The 17,418-nt window shown below is 43.3% G+C and overlaps 1 protein-coding gene across 1 annotated transcript in view; it reads left to right on the top strand.

The window, feature by feature from the left end:
• Positions 1-8,956: 8,956 nt before the first annotated feature.
• The window catches only part of EHF (ets homologous factor), a 35,528-nt gene continuing 27,066 nt past the window's right edge, over positions 8,957-17,418 (top strand). Inside the window, exons 1-2 of the mRNA XM_004682928.2 lie at positions 8,957-9,164; positions 11,944-11,951. Of these exons, the coding sequence (XP_004682985.1) occupies positions 11,946-11,951 (6 nt within the window). The 5' untranslated portion in view covers positions 8,957-9,164; positions 11,944-11,945. The remainder of the gene's footprint in view (positions 9,165-11,943; positions 11,952-17,418) is intronic.

Below are 17,418 nucleotides of genomic sequence, written 5' to 3'. Positions count from 1 at the left end.
TGCTGGCCCATTTCAATCATCTACATTTGATTCCACTATTTTTGTCATGTCTGTGTTTTCACCTGTATTATTGTTGACTTACAGCGACTCTTGCTTTACTTTGTTTTCACATGAAAAACAAGTAATAAAAGGAAAAATACTGCTTACACTTCAAAATCATCCACACGACACCCGCAGCTGGGGGACTTCCCTCTGAGGAACACAGTTCCCGGGAATGAGGAACTGACAACCATCTTTGAACAAGGGACTAAGCCAGCTGCTGTTTGAGAAGGCCGCACACAGGAGGTTGGGAGTGTGTGTATTAACACTGGGCCACCTGTGACTAAAATGGTCAGAACCATCACCGAGGTGAGTTTTGGGGGGCATGTCCCAGTTTCCTTATGGGCACCATGGTAACACATGCAGGAAGTATTGTCTCCCTCCTTCTTGATTTTACTTCATCCCCTTTCCCAGGAACTCTGTCCCAGCTGCTGACAGCTCTGAGGAGTGGAGAGGACTTCAGTTGGAGGACTGAATGACCTTTCTGAGCGAGGCTGTGGGTCGTGCAGTGACCCACGGTGGCTCTGGATGCCCAGGGACTGAGTCCCTATTGGCATGGTGCTGTGGCTTCTTAGGCTTGTCTTACCAGGTGGCTCAAAAAATGTGACCCCCAGCTAAGGCTCAAGTTCACAGAGCATTGACTCAGCCCTGAGAGCTTATTTTTCTCAGCTGTGCATTTAGCTTACAAGTTAAGGTGACCTGCCAAGCTGGAAAACAAATGAATGAGCAAAAACCAGATATTTGCTGAGGGTCCCTACCTCCTGCTCTACAACCACACACAATTGTGAGATCTAAGGCTGGGCGCACTGAGGTTTTCTGCTCTACTGGTTCTGGCAACCCTTGGCAAACCACAAACTGGTGAATTTGAGGAATTTGGTAAACCTTGGGAAGATGATAGTTTCTGAATGTTGATAGGTGAAGTTCCTCAATGTCACACTTTGGTGTTGTGGAGAATGTGCACAGCAAACTGAGCAGGCCTTTTGCACACCGCCACCTCTTTCCCAGTCCCTGGCCCTCCCTCCTCCATTCCTTCCAGAGTAACAGAGCTCAGTGTCTTTATGCTTCCACTGTAAGGAAGTGGGTGGCCTGTGGCTGGTCCCTTTCACAACAGGGCCACCCTCCCAAGAGTTTTCAGCTGAACCAGTTATGTAGATTTTTGCTTTGGCTTGCAGAGTTCCTTCTTTCAGTTTTACTGTACATCAACCTACACAATATTTTTTAGTTCTCAGAATTTCAGAATTATTAACCTTCAACCTTAAATCAGGATTCTCATAAAACTTTCCTGGGGCACTCTCATAAAAGAAACTTGGTCTCAAAATAGGACTGTTTATTATATTGCCCTTGTTCAGGAAGACCAATTGACTAATTCCAAACTTTGAGCTCACATGTGGTGGCTAAGAACAGAGGTGGGGGAGAGAAAGGGGAGAAAAATCATAGACATGCCATGATACATGTGGGGAGATTTCCTCTGAATTCCCCCCAATATAGAATTATTCAGAAATAATTCCAAGGGTTTCTTTCTTAACACTCCACTAATGTACAGGTGCAAATGTTTTGAATGGACTGAATGGATAATTTATTTATACAAATGAAGTTTTTGCATAATTCCAGTGAATATGCTTGTCGACTCTCAGGTATCATTTCCAGGAGGTTTCTAGATGCCTTCTTTTCAAAGGCATGCACAGTTCATGAATCCTAATTTCTGTCTGGAAGGTATTTGGGGGCAGGATCTGGTTGGCTAGCATTTTCGATTACTTCAAGTCACTCTTAGTTGCTTATGAAGAGTGGAGATGGTAACCCGTCACTCTACTGCCCCCAGCTTTCCTATTTTATGTCTTCATATCAATTCAAGTCTTTGCTCTACAGCTACCATTTTTGGGTGTATCACTCTGGGGCTTCTTGCTGGAGTATGTAGCTTGCCCAGCACTATTGGGCTTGGTGGGGTGGCAGACTGACTGACATTTATGTCAAGAGTCTCATGACTTCTAGGCAAGACCAAGTCAGAGCCTTTTCCAATGGGTTTCCCCTCAATTCTTATTCTGAGCATTTAACTTTTTAAATATTTGGTATTGAAGGATAGGCAGGAGCTGAAGCTCATCCTGTGAGATCCAGACTTGTGTGATATTTCACAGTTTTCACGTTGGCCATCCAATTTCACTCTTCTGAGAATCATTTGCATTTCTACCTGCCTTCCAGAACTGAGTTTGGTTTTCCATATCTATGGAAGATATTAGACTTTACATTTCAACTAGTTGTTAAAGTCCTTTTTTCTTGAAGAGAGTTGTGGTTTAGAGATCTTGTTTTGGGGTGACGCCAACTTTGGGGAAGGCTCCAGTTACTTGCTTTATGGTGTGACCTTAGCCAAATTACTTATCAGGGTGATGAGGCTCAGCTTCCTCATCTGGAATGTGAGAATGGTATGGACAACTTTCTGATGGAGTTTTGTAAGGATTAAATGAGGCTAAATGAGTAAATTAAGTTCCTAGTCTGGTAACTGGAACATGGTTAAAACTTAATAAATATATATTTTTTCTCCTTATCTTTCCAGTTTCACCCCCTTTTCCTACTTTGTCTTTTGAAATGGGGAGATTTAGTTCTCTGACCACTCATATGTAACTCCACACACGGCTAAAGGGGTATATAGGACTTGAACTTGATATACTTTCCTGAAAACCTAGCAAGTGCCAGTTCGGCTAATATTTTTCACAATTTCTCATTTAATACTCCAAAACAGCTCACAAAACATGTTTATGTGCCCCGTAGCCACAAGGGGAAACTGAAACCTAAAATTTCAGTAAATGTGACAAAGTGATGATCCTGGTTAGTCTGGGTCCAAAAATTATGTCCTTTCTTTCTACCCTACCATGCTACTCCTGAGAAGCCTGAAATACCCGGTTTCATTAGGGTGAGGAGTTAGGTTCTGAGCATCGTTGGTCTTCTAACACCCAGATTCTTCAGAGACATCTAGATGGTGATTTTGCACATTTGGTATCAGGCCTGAAAGTTTGTTCTGCCTTGTGATCCCGTGGATTTAAAACAAACAAACAAAAAAGAGGCACTGGGCCCTCCCTGGTGGTACAGCAGGCTAAAGCACAGCACTGAGAAGCTAAAGCCACTTTAGCATGAGTTTGATCCCCAGCCAGGGAGGTGACCCACATGGCGTGGCAGACCTCTCCTGACCCGCCCACTGCTCCCCTCAGCTGTGTACTTCATCAGTCAGCCTGTTCAGCTCCCCTCTCTGTCTCTGGTGAATCTTCTCACCACCCCTGCACCTGGCCTGTACCCCAGCTCTGTATGCACAAATAAATAAATCTTAAAAAAAAAAAAAGTTCTTTCAGTTAGCAAGAACAAAGTCTTCTGGTTTATCATTAGTGGAACAATATGAGAGTCCTCAAATATTAATGGATGGTGATGAATATAAAATTGATTATTGTTTCTATCATGCCATCCTGGAGGTGCCAATTTGCTAGGAATGAGGAGGAACTCAGGAATCTGAACTTGTAAAAGTGATGCTGATTCTCCACTGGCTCGGAGAAAGGACACAGAAGTGGGAGAAAGATGTAGCAGAGAAGACTGGACACTGATGGGCATGGGGCAGGGTGACCAAGTAGAGGGTTCAATTGCTGCACCTCCAGCCCACAGGCAGAGGCACCACCTTCATCTGTTTTATATTTGGGGTTCCATGCTGGTGGGAATGGAGTTCTGGTGCTAAAACAATGTACAAAAATGACTGCTATCATTCTAAGAAGCTCTTTCTTACCTCAAAATGAAGGAAGTCCTGGTGGCTGGAAGATCACCTGGAAGTGGCCAACTTTTGCCTGGCCAGAAGGGAGTAATGGGATTAAAGTGTGGCAGCAGGAGTAGGGCAGGAAGTGCACTAAGCTAAGCAAGCATGGAAGAGATGAGAATATGTAAAATTTGAGGAATTCCAGAAAATTCATGTTTGATGCATAGGTAAGATTGGTGACATACTCAGATTCCTGGGGGTGGTGGGTGGGGGTGGGGTGCATACTTGTGTGCATGTGTGAGCGTGTGTGTGTGTGTGTACCTGGGTGGGTATAGGCAATGAACAATTTCTCGCATCCAACACCAAGTTTGTCCCCTACCTCTGTGGCTCACAGGTACATGACATTAGTGGGTGATTTTCTCTGCTGGTAGGCACAGATATGGTGGCAAAGACACAATGCCACACAAAGGTGTAGGACAGGGGGTAATGTCCAACCTTCCAATCAGACTTCAGGTGCCACTTTAGAGCTCATGAACTTTCTCTTCACAGATTGTGGCGACTCATCCCTGAGCTAATCCCAATTCTAGAGATTTTGGCAATGTGGCTCTTACCACCTCCTTCCTTTAACATCAGCAGCATTCTCACACCCATCAGCCCTTCAGGAATATTCCAAGTGGGCCTCACTAAATAGCTGTCGCAATCTGCCCTGGAGGAACTCTATGTCGTTAGGAGGGGATGATAGACAGAAACATATATAAACACACACTTGCTTGCAAAAATAAATACAGGGCCTCTGGTTAAAAGGTACTGTGCTAAGTAAGCAAGCATCCTCCTTCTTGCAAAACAAGCACATAACTCTCATTAACCTTGTAACCACAGCCTGTGTTGGCTTTAAGACTCAGACACCTTAGGGCTTGATACTTGGCTTAGAGAGATTCTTTGTTTTGGCCTTGATTTGGGAATTAGGATCACTGGGGTTTCTTGGTTCTGTGATGTGAATCTTCTAGAAGAGAGTCTCACTGAACTTGGGTCCCTGAATCCCTACACATGACCTGCTCTGGCTTCTCTGTCCCTTTTCCTTGTGAATGGACGCTACTCAGTGCCCCCTGTGCAGAATCTGGCTGCAAAGGGCTTTGACCTGTAGGTGAGATGTGGAAAATCTATGCAGAGTAACTGGATTTGTAGATGTGACTCCAGGTCCTAATATTATCTTGATCTTGACCTGGAGCAAGCAGCTTTCTATCTTATAATTCCCCTATCCACACACACACACACACACGCACAAAAAGAAATGAAGAAGAAACAAAACCTCCAAAACAGCAAGGTAATTACTATGGTGTGTTTGATATTTTTGTGGTTATACCTGTGTGTTCTTATCCATGAGATGGAAGAGGTAAGCTTGATATATGTGATACTCTTGTAGCAGAAAGTCTCAGCATTAAGTCCAAGTTTCAGCATTCTCTGAAAAATAAAGACTCTCATCCATTTCATTTCTCTATATTGCTCTGTCATCTACCTATCTTTCTATCTGTCTGTTGGTCTGTCTATCTACTACCTACAGATTATCAATCTATATCTATCTACCAACCTACCTATCTTTCTCTCTGTCTGTCTATTACCTACCTATTATCTATCTATCTATCTATCTATCTATCTATCTATCTATCTATCTATCTATCTATCTATCTGTCTGTCTGTCTGTTTCTTTTCTATCTCTATCCATTTTATTTCTAGTTTGATGCAAATGCTCATTTAGTGAAGTTGACCATAGGATAAAAGACCTCATATGATGCAGGAATTTCTTTATGGATTGGACACACCTAAAAATCTAACATTTTCTTGGGGGTGGGGATGCACTTTTTTTTTTCACAGACTCAACTAAATCACAAGTAAAGAAGAGAACCAATACTTAATAAGAACTCATTACATTGTTAGGTACCCTGCACATAACACTCCACAAATAAAGTGGCTGTGAATATGAGCTGTCTTTCCATCCCCTTTCTCCACCACCATCCCAGAGTGACTCTTCTCAAGAGTGTCTGCATAGAGCAGGCCTCTGACCTAAGACAGGCAGGATAACAGATAAAGCAATGGAGATGCATTCTTCATCTAAAAATGAAGACCTCTAGTGAAAAGGTGGTAATGACTGGACAGAGGGGCACCTCATTTCTGGAGCTGCTTGTGACATTCGCCACCTCTTCATCACACAGCTACCTCCTCCTAGACCCCTCCCCACTGTTTCAGGTTATTCTCAGGCATGAACAGTAAAGAATACCAACTTCGTTTCTTGACGTCCCACTGGTACTAAAATACACACCCCTACACACAGTCACACACAAAACACACACACACACACAGACTCGCACGTGCTATGTGGTAGGTGGAGATGCTACTTCAGATTGTACCTGATTCATCTCTCAAGCAAAACTTCACCAATCTGTTCCCTCAGGGCCCTGCTCTCAGATCTGCAGCTGATAGACTAATTGGGGCTAATGTGATAATGGGCAATAATGACATCTACTATTTTTATCAGACATTTACATTTTAACAGGGCCCTTGGCAAATATATGAGGTTGGAGGCTGGGATTAATGAAAATTAGGGTGAGGAAGAGGGTTTTTTTAAGAATCTCTCTAAATTGCATTCCCTAAACTACCTAAAGCCTTCTTGAAGACCTGCCTTAGTCCCAAGATTGTCCAAATCTAGCCCAGCTCTCCCACCAAGTCTTCCATGACTTTAGAAATCTCTGCATTTACATTGTAGCGGAGGGGGTGTGGGCAAGGTGAGGGGAACCAGCCAGAAGGGAATGTTGCTGCTGCTCACACATTCGCCTTGACACGGACGCCTCTTCCTTCTTGTCCTATTCAGCTTTTCTCTTTTTTATACCAGGAACTTCCTGGTTTTGATCACAAAATCTTTGTCTTTTGCCAAAACTCAAACTCCATTTCCTCTCCCACAGAAGGGAGGAGGCCTGGTAAGTTAAAAATAAAATCTGTTTGGGCACTTAGCTTGTGCCGAACTGAGTCCAGGAAGACCCAGGGAGAAGGTCAATCATTAGGGTAGAATATTTTTCCTTACCAAAAGTGGTCACTCACCTATACACGGGGTAGAAGTGCTTCTGTGACTTGGGGTGGCAGACCTTTGGCTCAGGTAGACAAGAATTGCATGAGCGTTAAAAACCCATAGATCCAAAATGAACAACAGCCACTACAAAAATGAAAGGAAGGGAGAAAGAAGAGAGAATGAAGGAAGAAGAACGGGGGTGTGGGGTAGAGAAAGGGGGAGGGAGCGGAAGAAAAGAAGGAAGCCATAGATCCTTCCCAGAAGTCTACCAACCTGTCCAAAAATTGTTGTTTTGCCTTCTGCTTCAGCATCTTGGTCTTTCCCTTTCTAACTCCTATAAGAAGTGCTGGTAACTAGTAAAAAAGGCCAGTCAAGAGGAAGTAGAGAGCCCCAGATAGTCCACCAATCAGGCAGTGAGCCCTTGCATGGTAGAGTTGACCAACCCAAACAATTTGGAATGTGCAGTCCCTCCCTTCAAACTTTCTCCCAAGGCTCTTACCTGGGGTCAGGGAAGATTGGCTTTTCAAAGTCCACTGAGATTGCCAAGGGTCTCTTTTAAAAGGCAATGGAGGTACTGGGAGAGAGAGCCTGTGCTCCAGGCTACCCTTCCGGGGAGCCCAGTGAGAGCTGGTGCTCCCAGCGCTTGGGCACGGAGCTTGATGTCAAAGCAGAGGGCATGGAGTAGAGTGGTTTAAAAGGACCCCACTTCCCTCTGCCATCCTCTCTTCAGCACTGACCTTCTGCTCACTTTGCTTTTTACATTCTCCTTTCCTGATAGCCTCTTAGGGGAGCGAGACTGGTGTCCCCCCACACCCCCTTATATCAGCCTCTAAGCTCAAAACAACAGTCACAACCAAATCAATTCCTCATCCATTAACAGGTTGTCTCTCTGTTCTTGAGACACAGCCATAACCTGGTTAGACCTGTTTTGTTTGAACACTAACAGTGTGAGTTGGCCAAATGCAAATGAGCCAATGTTTGTAATCCCTTATTTTATTTTTTTAAAGAGCCCAGCAGCCAATCGGAAGAGGGGGAAGTGACTTAGGGAATTCCCGGTTGGTGGCTTATTGCTTCACATCATACAAAATGATTTAAAATTATTGTCATATGCATTTATCTTCACACTGGTGAGGGCTCAGACGTGATAACACCCCTGTTTCCCCTTCTCTGTAGGAGCTGGCGTGAGGGCTGCCTGCTGTCTTGCCTCCATTAGCCACAGCTATTGGATTTCCCACCCAGAATCTTTAGGTAAATGAGGTAAGTCCTTATTTTTAAACCTTCTTTTGAATCTGGAATTCAAGCACCTGAGTGGAAAGAGAAACCTGCCTTGAATCAGACAGAGGAAAATAAAACTGGCTTTCAGAGGTGGCTGCCAGGAAGTGGATTCGCCTCACCTGTCTTTACCTTACTTGGTCTAATTTGAATTCGTTTTTGGAGGGAGCTGGGCTACTTTGGATGTTATCTGTCAATTTCTTGCCTTGATTCCCGACTGTCAATCATTATGGACATAAAGCTCCCTCGTTTTTCTCTGTTTCTGAGACAGAGCCTTTCTCCTGGGTTAAATTGTTGTGAAACAAATAGGCAGCTAGAGCCCGGTGACCCTGCTTCAACTCAGGGACGAACTGGTTGGCTAAGTACCTGTTGGGGCTCAGGGCACATGTTCTCACTTTCTAGAGATGTTTTCTGTTAGTAGGTTTTCTGAGTCACTAGTTGTAGGGAAAGACAGATTCATCTTTACTGTGTCCCAGAGTTGGAAAATGGCTGGTAACAGGAAGGGCATCTGAACCCGCTCTGGAAGAAGTGGCCAGGCAGCTCAGGCAGACACGTCACTGGGGGGAACCGCACACCTAAGAGTGGCTCTGACCAGAACTAAAGAAAGCAAAAGACAATCTGGTAAAGATTTCTACCATATCGCAAGGGGACAAACTAACCCTTTGTTTGTTCCATAATGAGATACTATGACCAGACAGGCAGACGTGAGTCACCGGCACACATGCTGTGTTACACAGGGGTTCTTTTGAATCTGTTTGGACACTGTGGAGGAGTGTTGGCCTCAGTGTGGACAGAACTGGGGACAGAGGGGAAGTAATCATCTTACTGGTGAACAACAACGAGCTGGAAAATGACACTTTCGCCATCCTTCTTTGCCAAGATTTAGCTACTTCCAGGACTATGGGAAACTGTGTCTTTTTAAGGGAAGCATTGTTTCTGGGAGTCTAAGTTTACAGGTGTTTCTGCTGGTTATCTGCACTGACCTTAGTAACAGGGAGAAAGTGAGGGAGTGTAGATTCCCAGCACCTGCTGCTGAAGTGTCTAGTTGAGGAGTTGGCTGTGCAGGTAGGTTATGAGCCTGTATTGGAGAACCTGCAAGGGTTAAGGGGGAGCTGGGGATCTTGAGTGCCTGTGTGTTTATTCTACTGATGTCAAAGGAAGAGTCAGTTTCCAATGGGGGAGATCAAGTCAGTTTTAGGAGGAATGTCCCAGGTGAGCGACTAATACTAGCAGAAAAGACTCTATGATAGTCTGAGTGATTTTCATTGCTGCATTTGGAGTCTGTGGAGACTCAACTTATCCTTTTTCTGAGATGTAGGATTCTGGAATGATAAAATAATTCATTCATTTCATTTTATAATCTGAAGTCTTGCAGGCTCATATATTTCCACAATAACCACTTCTGGCTCGTGTGGAGAAATTTTAAAGAACAATGGGCATACCATGAAGGTCTTTGGGAGTCTGTAGTTAACATTTAAAAAAATACTATCATGGAGATTATCTGTCTTTCCAAGTTATTTTACAGAGGCATTTTAAGATAACGTAACTTTCAGGGAATAGTGTGCTGTTAGTTCTCTTGTGCTGCTCTTCAAGACAGCAGTGTCAGTCTGGCCCTTTTAAGGGGGCTGTAGATAAAGTTGCTGAACTTATCACAGGTTTCACAAGTATACAAGACTTCCAATTCAATTATATTTGTTCTGTGTTAGAAAACATCAGCTTTTTTTTTTTTTTAATTTCAAACAGTCCCCTTTTGCATATTATTTCCATTTTTGACTGGATTGTGAGATCCCCATGGTGAAAATGTCTTGGGCCTTCCAGACCTCTCAGAAGCCCTATAATCATACATAATTCCAGGTTTCTGCCCCTCTTAATTTCCCACTTCCCCCAGGTCCTCTTTCAATATCTTTTTGATGTCTCGACAGACTGAGACATGAGACAAAATGGAAACTGAGAGGTTAAAATATTTACTCAACTGCATTCAATCAGCCAACTGAAAACTGGAAGGAACCCATATCAGGTCTCAGGTCAGAATGTGAGTGTGCTTGACCAAAGTTCATTGCTAGGAAGTACAATTGTAGCTTGTGGTGTTTTATTTCCTCTTCATGCCTGGGGAGTTTTAGTAGGGGCTGTGTGACTTAGAGCATCTTGCTTCTCTACAATCTGGATATAAGGACCCTGTTTAAGGTTCAAGCATTAAGCACAGACACAGAGGTTTGGACACATCGTGAACAAGTGATTCCGTCTTTTGCCTTTCCTCCAGATGCAGTCAGCGCTCAGTCCTTTTCAGCAGATGTGATTTTCAGAGACCTCTGGGAGATGGGGTGGCATGGATACCAGGAATGTCATGATCAGATCTGCTAACTTACTGGAGAACCAATGCCAGTTTCAAGGAAGCAGATCTAAAGTTGGAACCTGATTTTCAGTGGCATTTATTTGTTACCGTTGCAGCCCATTTCTCTTGTTGGGACTGCGCTCCGGTAGAATTGAAGTGACAATCATTTCTGTTGTGGGTGGGGCCCTGGTAGGGAGGCGCTGACTCCATGGAAGGCTTGGTGTTTAGAGACCACGCGTTCTCACCCTGGTATTGTCACGGGCAGCTGACGGAGCGCCGGGCTTTCCATGTGGGTAAGCGGAGTCTGTGAGAGGGATTGTCATCTGAAGCCAGAGGCAGTAAGGCAGCCCTATCTTGTCAGGGTTTTCTTAAATCTGTTGCTGGATAGAGAGACAGGGAAGAAAACAGACTTTAATGTTTTCTAGTCTGATTTATAATTATAGGATTTAAAATAACGTGATTTGTTCTTAGGAGCAGCAATTGTGCTCTTATTAGAAATACGTGGCTATCGTATTTATGGTGAATGAACTGCGTTTAAAGAGCTGGTTATTAACGTGGTAGGAGACAGAGCTGTGGCAATATGGTTCCCCACAGGACCTGTGTTAGGGCTGAACGGCACTGATGTTAGGAAGCCAAGTGTGCAGGAGTTGAAATTTCCATGGATCCCTCAGAGTTGTTTGATGAAAGCTCTATTGGATCTCAGATGAGGTAAAAAGATAATTCTTTAGACATCTCCAAATTTGACTCAAGCTTTTGTGTGTGGGGAAGGCAGTGTGTTGGGTGCTTGGTGTATAGGGTACAGGTACTTGGGTGACCTGGCTTTCCAGCCCAGTGTAGCTGTGTCCAGAGCAAATGCCCCAAGACAACATGCCCCTTTGACACCTGGTCAAAGGAGTTTGAATCTGGTCATCTTCAAGATCCATTTTAACTCTCAGACTCTAAGAATGGAGGAGGGTTTGGGGGCAGCGTGCCTAGAGGTCAGCAGATTAGCTTGAGTCTGGGAGGCTGAGAATGAGATGGAAGAAGCCTTTATAAGAATGCGATAGAAAAGAACATCAGTAGGACTCCGTCAGTAGCTTCCTTGGGGTCTCTGAAATTTTGGCCAACGGATGCATTTGGTGGAGCAGCTAAAATGGGACCTGGCGTCTTTATTAGGGGTGTGCGAATCTGCTCCTATGACAACAGCCCATCGTTACGCTTTGCCTCGCCTCATGTGTTCAGAGTTGGTGGGAGCATAGAAAGAGGTGCAACCACTGGTTTTGTGACGGAAAGGAGCAGTTGGCTTAATGGCACTAATGACATTTCTAAAACACAAAAGTAGCTGGTGTGTGGGGAAGTGAATATTGATGCGCCCATGTTGTCTACTCAGTCTGTGTGGTACTGATCAATGCTCACTTGCTTGATTACCTATGAATCATTGGGTAGATTAAATAAATGTGGACTTGGGTAGATTAAATAAATGTGGAGAGGAAAACTCTCGGGGTAATCCTACGCAGCCATGGAGCTGGCCAGCCATGGAGGCCAAGCTTGACACTTGATGTTCTCAGAGGGACTCTGCTGTATCTGGAGCAACTGGAGCTCACAACAGGGTCAAGCAGGGTGGCCCATTTTAAAGAGGCTCCCAGGGTTTTAATTGGCCTGGTTTTAAAAAAGACACCCTGTAAAATATTCCTTTGAAACTTGATTTCACTAGCACCTACCCACACTCTGTTTTCAGTTTGTTTTATGGGGCAGGGCCCCTTGTTCTGGTTCATTGGGCTAACATTATCGCTCTTGCAATCTCTCCCCACACCCTGGCCCTCAGAGTCTCCTTCCCTTCCTTTTCCAGAAACATCTTAATTCTTAGGGCGGGTTTTTTTACAGTTAAAATATGACAAGGATAGGTGCATTCAAAGCATACTTTGAGGTGGAAACACAGCCAAAAATGAAAAGGGGCCAAAATGCCTATTATAAAATTTAATTGTTACGCTAAGAGACCACTTCATTCACCCCAACTTTAAAACTATTTACATTTGTGTGAAATGAAATACTCTCTTTGAAATTGTTGTAATTCGGATGAACTTAAAATTTCATATTCCATCACTCCCCCATCAGTCTGTATCATAGACACAAAATGGGCCTGGGCCTTTATTGATCAAATCGTGGATGTGAGGCATTTCAGTCATCATGTAAGCCCTTTCTCAGCCTGATGCAAATTTCTTAGGAGTTTGTTGATTTTCTCCTGAAATATGAAGAGGACTTTCAGTTTTTTAGTAGATGACAATGTAGCTTAGAGAAGATGATGGTGTCATAGAGATTAATCCAGAATCCCTTTTAGGAAACTTTAAAAAATTTCCCCCAGTAGGACTGATTTTCTGTTTTGGTAGGTGCAGTAAAGGAGACATGAAGACTTCACAGTGACTATTGTGTTGTCTTTTGTCTTTGTAGCCCTTTAGATTTGGCCTAAATTCAGTTTCTGTCTCATTATGTCTATTTGGAAAATCAAAGACATCTTCTAACTCACACTTTGCCCATGTCCACTCCCATGGCAGCAGCTGCCAGTTGAGGAACACCGATGAAGAATAAGCTCTAGCTGGTTGTGCCTCTGAAGGGGCAGGAGGTTTTACTAGCTAGAAGTAACTGGAATGTGATGCTTTGCATGGGGTTTCAAGTCAGAATACCTGAGTTTAAATTTGGCTCAGTTACTGGGCAGTTAATGACTTTGCGTGAGCTATGTAAGCTCAAGAATCTAAAGTTTCCTCATCTGGATAATGGGGTTAATAACATCTATTGCTCAGAGCTGTTGTAAAGATTAAATTAGACAAAGAATATGAGAGCACCTGGATAAATGCTTGTGAGTAAATTATTTATAATTTGTGGAATGGAAATTGATGATAAGTCCTCACCTAAATGTTTTCAGTGAGTCTTTGTTGGATTGCAGAACTGAATGACCTTAGTTCTATGCTGTGACCTTGGAAAGAAATGCAGTAGAGTATTCACTGGGGAAGGAGAGCAGCAGGGAGATGGGATGAACTGTGGTGACATTGGCCCTCCAGATTTAGCTTTGTTGAGTTGGCTGCAAATCACCACCCCTGGGGGCTTTGGGGAAGACCCAGGACAGGCGCAGACCATGCTTGTGTCCTGTTTCTTGATGTCTAACATGTAGGGGCCTCTAGAAAAATATGGTCTCCTTCCTGGCAGGTCATGTGACCAATTGCACCTGCATATACCATTCCTACCCTTAACATTTTTGGTCATGTCTCTAGTTGTTCACCAACTGCTAGCTAAGGTATTATCTTGGACTTTCTAGTGGCTTTGAAAAACATTTAGACTTGTTTTGCCAAGACCCTGTAGATTCCCCTCTTGGTAAGTTGTTTAAATGAGGCTTCTGGTCCCATAGAAGTTGTTTCTAGAGCTATCAGAGTTAAAAGCAGTCCCTGTAAATCAGCAATTGTCCCTAATCTAGGATCCAAAGGAGAGAATTCAAAGGGTTTGCGAGTTTGTATATGAAAAAAATACTGTTTTTATTTTCATAATCTAAAGAAAATTTATTGTTTTCTTTCAAGATGAAAGTAGACAAAACTCCACATTATCATTAGCTGTAACTATGAATGTTGCCAAGAGAAATTATAGACATTTTTGTATCATATCAGATTTGTGACAGATACCTCAAAATATTGCTATCATCACTATTTTGATATAACGAAAATTATTAGATCAATATGTATTGATCTAAGGTATTAATAAATAAATATATTATTATATTAGAGTTATTTTAAAAAGTATTTTGATCATTACATTTCAAAACAACTTTCTATCTAATATTATACAATTTATCTTGTAATTCAAAAACATTTTTTTAGGCTAGCAGCATAATCACGCCACCATCACAGCATTTTTAAGAATGGGCCCAAAGGCCTCACATACTCCCAAATGTGGCCATAATATACATAAACAACTAGGTATGCTAATTTATGTCATTTTTTTGTATAGGGCTGATGAAATGATATCCAAACAGCATCAGCTCATAGATGAAAGCAGAGGTATATTTTCTTCCCACCCATTTTTCTTGCCTGTAGGAAATTGTGACCAAATTTTAGAATAATAAAGATAGTCGCAACCATAATACATTTAATAATAGCTAATATTTGCTGAGTGCCCACCGTAAGCCAGGTCCTATTACAGATGTGTACAATGTAAGATTTTGTTTAATCCCTCCACCTGCCTCAGGAGATAGCTTGTGTGACAATGACAGACAGGGTCCCAGTCTGCCCCCGATGGTGACCGCATTGGTGCTGCTGAAGGCAAAAAATTTGGGGCTGATGTTCAGGGTGTGGTTGCTGTCATGGGTTGACTCTGCGTGGGGGGATACAGGGCCTTGCGCTCAGAGAGACCCTGACCTTGCGTTTATGCTCTGCTATTGGGCCTTTGGAATTCTTAACACATGCTGAACAAGGGGCCCTGCATTTTCTTTTATGCTGAGCTCTGTAAGTGATGGAGCCGAGCCTGCCTCAGGAGGTGGTAAAATTTTTCTAGTGTGTAACAACTCCCAGCACTGGGGAACTGGACATTGCCACCGAGGTCCCTGGCCACCCTCACCTTGCTCACGTAGTCCACCTCTGCTGGAAAGCTGGGATCTGTCAGGAGAGTGCTGTGGTTTTGGGTTTTGTTATTTGTTTGACCTTCAAAGATTTCCTCCGAAGCAACTGGAGGAATGGTTAAATGATGGGCTGGAAGGAATCTTAGTCTTTGGAAAATCTTTCCGCTAGGGAGCTGCTTGCCTTGTTGATGTCCCCCCACCCTGAACTTTTTAATTTCCAAATAACTTACCCCACAGACCAGTGAGCTAGGAGAAGCAGCTCACTTCTGGATGTGCATTCTGGAAGGTAAAATGAGACTGGCTATAGAGAGTATATTGTTCTTCTAGGAATTCTCTTTCTTGCTGACTGTCATTTCATTCTTATAAAAAGAAATACTACCAGGCCCTCCTTAGTGGTGCAGCAGGTTAAAGCACAGCACTAAGAAGCTAAAGCCACCTCAGTACGAGGTCAATCCCCTGGAGGTGACCCACATGGTATGGCAGACCTCTCCTGAACCGCCCGCTGCTCCCCTCAGCAGTGTACTTCATCGATCTGCCTGTTCTGCTCCCCACTCTGTCTCTGGTGAAGCCTCTCGCCGCCCCTAAGCCTCTGGCCCGTACTCCAGTTCTGTATGAATAAATAAATAAATCTTAAATAAAAACACTACCTCTACTTAAGAGCAATGCCCTAATTTGTGAGGAATTTAGATGTTATTTGCTTCTAAATTTGCAAAGATGATAATAACTAAATTTTATGATGTTCTGTATTTGACAGCTAAGTTTTTACAAATGGCTTCAGGGTTATACACATGGTATTGGTGAAAAAGGAGTAGAAATGTCCTAAATTGTTGCAGTGATGGAATTCAGGCTCCCCAAATGATATCCATAGGTTACCTCTCATTGGTTTAATATCTGCAACACAGCGTGTCTTTCCTCTGTATCTGTGTGGGCAGCCAGACAGCAGGTGATTTTCCGAAGAGGCCATAATTTTCCCTTAAATTTACAACAGATTTTTTTTCTTGTTATGATTACTGCCCTTTTATTATGGCTAATAAGACTGTGGTGGCTTCAGGCAAACAAATCCAACCCCAGAATCTCTCTGGGGCTTTCCACAGGCGACCAGGCTGAAGTGTTGATGGATGGATTGGAGGGGCCATGAACTGGTACTTCTGTAGCATCTGCAGTGATGTGTCTTAAGAAAACTTCCATATGGAGACATGAGAAGAATGAGCACTTCCTACTCACATTTCAGGGAAAAAATCATGGGAAATAGACTTAAGGTTCTTACCACTTAAAGTAAAAGTCTGAGGTCCTAATAGACTTGCTCTTTGGAAATCCAAGGATCCATCTCAAAGCTGCCAAGAATTATGTTACACTTCTTCCTACCCCCCCCCAACACATTTATTATTATATAGCCCATCCATTTATTACCTCTGTGTCTTTAGGTAAGATGCTTAACTACTCAGTGACTCTTTACCTGTAAATTGGGGTTAATATTAGTACCAATGTCCAGGATTATTGCAAGGATTAAATGAGATAATTCATGGAAAGCATAGCTAAATTCCTAGCATATCATAAGCAATCAATAAGTACAACCTCTCATCACCATCATAGTGGATGTGGCTGTAATTATACAATCTATGATCCATACATCATCTTTCCCTATCTGGAGCATTTTGGTCTTTTCCTGGGAAGAAACTTGCATCTCCAAGGGTCAAATCCACTGCCCCAGGCCATCCCAACCCTCCCTGGCTCCAATCCTCACCTCTTAAACTTCTCTCCACCCTTCCCGCATTCTTGTACAGTTGGTCTTATTTATTTTTGAGTTAACTGAGGGTGTTATTAAAGCTTTTATTTTTCTGGCTGCCCAATTTGGTTCTGAGGCACTCCACTCCCTGACCTGCTCATGCCAGGAATGCTGGGGAATGCTCAGCCAGCCAGATCCTTCTCTGCCGGAACACCCTGTTTTCAACACTCTTTGAGAAGGCCTTCCCTGCTGTGGTGACTCCCCATGAAGTCAGTGGTCTAGTGATAATGAAGGCCTGGTGGCTTCTGGTGATCTAGGGGAACTCTGCTCCTGGCCCAGGGCCTCTGTGCTTTCTTCTCAAAGCTTAAAAAACAGATTTTTCCAAGGCTTCTTCTGACTGTGCATGTTGGCAGTTGGGTGATGATGCCATGACTTAATTGTTGTCATGATCACCATTTGAGTGATTTGTTTAGCTCTTTGTGACCGTTTTTGACTTGAGATCATCATGTGATTTTGACAACGTGATGAGAAATGAGAGCATGATGATGCTTGGATTGATGTAGAAAGCACACCTTGAATATCTCAGGCCCTTTCCATCTGAGACTTGGGACCTCAAGTCGCTTGGCAGGACATGAGAGAGTCTACTCAGCTCGCCTTGGAGGTAGGTGGGGCCAGCCTCATG

This window comes from Condylura cristata, unplaced genomic scaffold (genome assembly GCF_000260355.1).
Source record: "Condylura cristata isolate star-nosed mole 26May11 unplaced genomic scaffold, ConCri1.0 scaffold00015, whole genome shotgun sequence".
Lineage (NCBI taxonomy): Eukaryota > Metazoa > Chordata > Mammalia > Eulipotyphla > Talpidae > Condylura > Condylura cristata.
Note: the sequence above shows the minus strand (reverse complement) of the source record. Positions and strands in the feature narration are given on the sequence as shown.